The sequence below is a fragment of the Podarcis filfolensis genome, assembly GCF_964270895.1.
Source record: "Podarcis filfolensis genome assembly, chromosome: 5".
NCBI classification, from domain to species: domain Eukaryota; kingdom Metazoa; phylum Chordata; class Lepidosauria; order Squamata; family Lacertidae; genus Podarcis; species Podarcis filfolensis.
The window spans coordinates 37,359,695-37,366,038 of NC_139608.1; the positions used below are offsets into that span (position 1 = coordinate 37,359,695).

At 51.0% G+C, this 6,344-nt stretch overlaps 1 protein-coding gene across 1 annotated transcript; it reads right to left on the reverse strand.

Annotated features, from left to right (window-relative positions):
- Positions 1-284: 284 nt before the first annotated feature.
- SOX14 (SRY-box transcription factor 14) lies at positions 285-3,037 on the reverse strand. Its single transcript, XM_083614965.1, has one exon. The coding sequence runs from the start codon at positions 2,289-2,291 to the stop codon at positions 1,569-1,571; it is 723 nt and encodes a 240-aa protein (XP_083471091.1). The 5' UTR covers positions 2,292-3,037; the 3' UTR covers positions 285-1,568.
- Positions 3,038-6,344: the final 3,307 nt, after the last annotated feature.

The following is a 6,344-nucleotide window of genomic DNA, read 5'->3' on the forward strand; positions in this document are numbered from 1 at the left end:
GAGAGGCCCAGAGGACAGATCGCTAGCTGGGGACCTCGCTGAGTGGCCGAGAGCCAGTCATTGTCTCTGACTCAACCTCAGTTTCCCAATCTGTAAAATAGGAAGAGTTGGTTTAGAGAGAGAGAGAGAGAGAGAGAGAGAGAATGTAGCATCATACACGCCCCTAGGCCTTAGAAGCAAAGGAACCCAGAAATCGAAATAAATAAATGGATGGGATGGATGGATGGATGGATGGATGGGAAAGGAGTTTGACAAGCTATGGGCAAGATCTCCCTGGAAGTTCGTCCGCGGCAGGAAAGATTGAGCAACTGCTTTCCTTACCCACAAAAACCCAGTTCATTTTAATAGAGCGTAAGCAGGATAATTTCCCGGAAGATTGTGCCCAGATCTATAAAAATCTTCGAGCTTGCAGGACGATATTAGAAATGGTTTGTATCCTGACCCTACTTTCTGCAGCATTTGCAGGCCCTACCACACCGCCAAGGCGCAGGTAGACTTGGCCAGCTTCCTCGCTGTCTAGAAGGTTTTGTTTTGTGTGGATCGAGACTGGATTCACAAGCACATAACTGACGTGTTCGACGACAGATTGTCTTTATTCAAAATGTCTTTGTTCAGGAAATGAACAGAATTAACGAGGTAAAATCCTTCTGGATACAATTCTTCCCCCAATACATTGTTAAAACATATTTAAATTACCACCGTGTTATTCATTTTTTTAAATTTTATTTTCCATTAAAAAAACAATTCTACTGCCTGACTTCATATCTGACATTCTGTCTAAAAGTAAACTTAGGTCTACTTGCACTGATTCACACAAATTGAAGGACTATCTGTTTTAAATTAAGCAAACACTATCATACCATGTTTGAAATATAAACGTTTTTCACCCTTTTTTAATATCTCTGAAGAGCTTCTTTTTTAATCTTTTTGACATGAAAAGCAATTTTAGCTATTAGTGCTGGATGGTAAAATATAGATATATAGATATATATAACACAGCTAACTCTTGTTTTTTAATGTGCAAAAAAAGGAAATCGTTAAGTCAGAATACTTCCGGGATTTTAGGAATTCAAGTCCGATTCACATCCGATCATATAAACTCATAGACATTGAGATAATAAATAAAAAAGAAAATCATCATCATCAAAGATGTTTTGGCCTTTCGGCCAAAAAGGGCAATTAAAAGTTTGACACATTTACAATTCTTACAAGTTTCGGGGCCCCTCGGAGCCCCAAGTGCAGAAAGAAAAATACCTTTTGTGTGTTTGTTTTTGGATTCGACTACAAAGTCTCGGAGTCTCCCCATCCCCGCCCTCCCACCCTCGGAAAAAGTCGAGTCTTAAAAGTCTTTCCCCAGGTGAAATCAGGTCTCCGGGACATCTCTCCCGCGCTCAGGTGGCTTTCGCTTAGGCTCTTAAAATATCTTTGTTTCTGAAGTCTCGTCAAATATCACATGCACCACGGAGGGGTTCCGATTCCACCGGCAAGCCAAGGCTATGGCGACTTGGGGGTTTCCAGGCCGCCTGCCCTATGTGGGGCTGTCAATGATGGGAGCTTGCCGGGGGGGGTTACATGGCTGCGGCGTGCGCTGACGAGTAGGGGTCTATTCCAGTCTTGGTCATGCCTGGGAATAATATGTAGGCCACGGGAGGCTGCAAACTGGACGCCGACCAAGCCGTACAGTTACAGGGCACCACGTAGCCGGGGTTGGTGGGCGACGGGTGGGTGTGGGTGTGCTGGCTGGGGCAACTCAAGGTGCCAAAGGCCCCGTTCTGGTATCCCAAGGTGGAGGCGTAGGGCAGGGTGCTGGTGGCCAAGGTGTGGGGCACCTCGGTCATCTTCTGGATGGCGCTGGAGCTGAACTGGCTGGGGTCAAGTAAGGAGTAGGGCGCGGAGGTGGGGGGCAGGAAAGCCCTCGCCTTCTCCGGGGAGCCGAGCAGAGAGTCCGTGGCTGCCACGGGGAGCCCGGCCGCCTTGAGGGGGTCAGTGTCTCCGAGGTAAGGCAAAGGGAAGACATACCTGTCCTTCTTGAGGAGGTTCTTGGGCTTGCGACGGGGCCGGTACTTGTAGTCGGGGTGCTCCTTCATGTGCTGGGCGCGCAACCTCTTGGCTTCGTCGATGTAAGGGCGCTTCTCGGCTTCCGACAGCAGCTTCCACTCGGCGCCCAGGCGCTTGCTAATCTCCGAGTTGTGCATTTTAGGGTTTTCCTGGGCCATCTTCCGACGCTGGCCCCGGGACCACACCATGAAGGCGTTCATGGGGCGCTTGATGTGGTCGGAAGGTTTGGACATGGTGGTGTGCCGGACGGACGCCTCGTCGAGCAGCCCAACCGCCGCCAGCTGTCCCCAACCCCGCGCACCTGGCTCCGCTTCGCCGCCTCCTCCTGCCTTCCAGCCAAGGCGACCCCCCACCACGCTCAGCTGATCATACCAGTTCTCCGGGCGATCCAGTCCCCGCCGAGGTACCCCGATGGATGGCTGGGGAGCGGGGAGGGGAGGAGAGGAGAGAAGCGGAGCGAGCGAGCAAGCAGCAGGAAGAGGAGGAGGCAGCCGCAGGGCGAAGGAGCCCGAGGAGCGAGGCCAAAGGCAATCCAGGGGCGCCTAGTCCGCCGGCGAGCGAGCGCTCTCTCTCCCTCTCTCCAGAGGATTGACAGGGGGGTCCCCTCGACGGCCCTGGAACCGGGGATCGGCGGCGACGCGGAGGGTGTCTGGCTCGGCTGGCAAGGGACTGAGGACAAGGAGCGGACTCGGAGCCAAAAGCGGGGAAGTTCAAAGGCGAGGCTGTTCGGGACGGCGCGCAAGCTTGACGGAGCGGCGAGTAGGGCGTTCACTCCCTTCACCTGATCGCCCAATCAGCGGCCAGAGAAAGAGCGAGCGAGAGAGAACGAATACCTTCGGAAGAGAGAGAGCGGGAGAAAGAGGAAAAAAGAGGAGGGGGAGAAGGAGGGGAGAGGGCAGAAATCACTAAAGACACAGGATTAAAGGGGCCGCTTTTGTTAGACGGCGCGCTAATAGCAGCAGCCAATAAAACTCCGCCCATCCCCTCGTTTTAGGGCGGAGTGGGTGAAAAGAGCTCTTTTGAGCAGGGAGGGGGGCATGGCAGAGTGGTGGCAATCCTCCCCCTAATTTGGGGAGTGGGGTCTAAACAAACGGAGTAAATTTGTCAATGGGGCAAGAGCACGAGCCAAGGACAAGGGCGTCCTTGTTAATGTTTCCCCCCTTGTGTTCGACCCCACCAGAAAAGCACCAGGTCTGGCTGGAGAGAGAGATGGGGGCGCGCGGAGGGAGAGAGAAATGACAAGCGACTGGGGGGGGGGGGGGCGTGCGATTGTTTGAAAAGCAAAAGTGAGCAGAGCCGCGCGAAGGTAGCCACGCGTTTTTCTCCAGCTTCCTCTCTTGCCCCGCAAGGAGTTGGGCCGAGCCGGGGAGAGCCTGGCAAAAGCCGACCTGGAGAAACGGGGCTGAGCTGTGAGGCGGGGGGGGGGGGGAGTGGAAGGACGAAGCTGGATCCATATGCATTAAGGGGGTCTGGCACTTCGATGGGGTGGACGGGAGTGGAACAGGATAGACCTAAACTTCCAGCGCTATTTGGAGTTCATTTTTATACTAAAAGTCAATACGTACTTTATGGAGGCGAAAATCTACAGAGCCTCAAAGAGCACGAGTTCTGCCCGACTTAAGTGAACTGGGCTAGGAGGGGACGCTGGACGGGGCGGGCGCGGCGAGGAAGACATTTGTCCCCTGCGCTTTGGTGACGATGCCCTTTTGTGATGCGCTCTCTCATTCTTCTCCTCTGCTTTAAATCTAAGCCTTTCTCTGTCCTGGGGTTTTTGTTGTTGCATTTGGGGGGGGGGGTAACTATTAAAAGATTGGCTTCTAAAGAGAACAAAATACCCACAGGAGCTCTCCCTCCCTCCCTCCTCTCTCCCCTCCACGCCTGTTTTCTTTGAATAATTGCTGCCTAACGCAAAATGCCCTTGGGGAAAATATTTATTAAATGGAAACCATTTCCCTCGAATCCCCAAAGAGCTCGGGTTCTTGAAGGGCCTATTGGCTCTCTGCACCTGCCGAGTTTAAAACTGGTCCAACATCAGCCTTCCCTCTCTTGCTCCACACCCCCGCCCCGCCCCTCGACCCTCTTCCATAGTTTCCCATCGCCTCCTTTCGCTCTGTAGCTGCTCTCGTTCGAAAGGCGCGTCAGAGTTAACAGGAGTTGGGTTACCTTCCCTTCTTTTGTAGATCCGGATCTTTGATGATGCCTTTTCCGCGTCTCGAGGTGGGGGGGTGAGGAGAGAGGGTGTTTTAAAATATAGGAATTCTGAGGCTCATTTAGCCAACTGCATGGTTCAAATTTGATTTTGATTTTTACAAAAAAAGGAAAAAGAGCACGCCAGGTAATTTTACACCCGTGATTTCAAAGCTGTCAGGATGTAAATGTAGGCGCCTCCTCCATTTGTTTTATTCCAATCAAGTACATAATAATAATAATAATAATAATAATAATAATAATAATAATATCATCCACTATGCCCCGTGGTGTTAAACATTCTTACAAATATAAAACCATATGATTTGCAGCACTGTCTAAGGGGCGGGGCGGGAACCTGTCATTTTCTTTCCTCTCCGTTGTTAGGGGGGCCCCTGCAGAATAATGCTTACCAATTAGCCCCCCTTCTCCCAACCTCCACTGACGATCTGATTTTACACAACTTCCTATTTAAAGCAATGGAAGGCCAGTTTCAGTCCTTACACCTGTACAGAGAGGCGTCTTAAACCGCTCTCCGCAGGCAACACCTGCTGCCGACCTCATCCACACACACACACACACACACACACACACACACACACACACACACACACAAACACACGGGACACAGAAGCGCGCACACAAATATTCCCCGTGCCGCCTGCTTTCTCTCTCTCGAAATCAGTGCCGTTGCATGCCGAGAGTCCAAACCATAGTTTTGTTTTGTTGTTGTTGTTTTTCAAGCTTGGGAAGAAACAGCGGCGACCAGCTCTCCCCGCGCTTGGCAACGGCGTAGGTAATAGATCGCAAATATTTTCAGAACACCAATCATTTTTCAGCCAGAGACATTCTCCCCCCTCCCTCTGCGCCCAGGGCCCTTTGCGTTTTGCTCCCCAAGGTATATTTAGAGGTTACATGCCCCATACGAGCGGCTGGTTCATGCATATGTAACGCATCGGTGCTGTGCTGCGTGTGTATTGGTATGTCTTTTTCGAACGGAATCCTCCATCCGACCGCCCCCGCTTCTCAGTTCTGCCACACTTTTATCCAAAGGAAGGTTTCTAATATATCAGCGTCTAGAGCAAAAAAACCACAACACCCACTGTTGGTGTGTTGTTGTTTTTTTAATGCAGGGCAAAGAGTGGCCTTTGATTCCTGAATTGCATGTGCATGTGCGTAATATATATGAAGTGATCTCCTGAATAGAAAACTACACTAACAGTAGAGAGAGAGAAAACCCATGCCATTTCAAATGCTCAGGAGGATATACGTGGATTTCGTTAGCTGCCACGATTTAAATAGCTGAAGTCTGGGACTTTGGCTTCTGCCTGTGGCGATGCACGTCCATACGTCCCTTTTTGAGACAACATCAGACATCTTCTCCCACCCTCCCCAACTCCCACCACCGTCGTAAATTGATGGCGCCTGCGAATATGGCTGTATAAAGCTTATTCCTCCCGCACTCGCCGGCGTGCTCCGGTCCTGTGGGCTCAGCTCAAGTAATGGCCGCGCGCGCCTGCTATTTCTGAGCCCGGCGCGGTGCTCAGCAAGCAAACCCTGGCGCAGGCCGGCCCCGCTCGACATGCGCTTTTACGCGGCAAGAATGGCATCATTGCAAGGGCCCGCGTAGACGGCTTGAACGCAATATGTAACTTAAGTAAACCGGCGTGATTAAAGAGGGGTTTTCCTCCGCTGTCGATTTTTATACTTCCAGATTTAAGATGACCAATAGTGATAATCTATGAGCTCGCTCCCCTCCCTCCCCGGCAGAAGTTGAAGGCGGCGGTGGCACCAAAACACCGACGAGAGAGCTGATGGCGCGCGGCACGGCGCTAAACATACACATAAGCAGTGTTTTTGTGGGGGTACGCGGGGGTACGCACAAAGAAACATTTTGTGAATCAAAGTTTGGCCTCATTGAGGGCAGCATTTCAGTATGAGTCGGAAAATGAGAGTACCCCTAAACATATATATATATATATATATATATATATATATATATATACATTTAGAAAAAAATCACTGCACATAAGATACATAATTCACCAGGTGGGAGGAAAGAGCCGCAGTCCCTTGCCCTCATGTCCTATCCCCGGGGG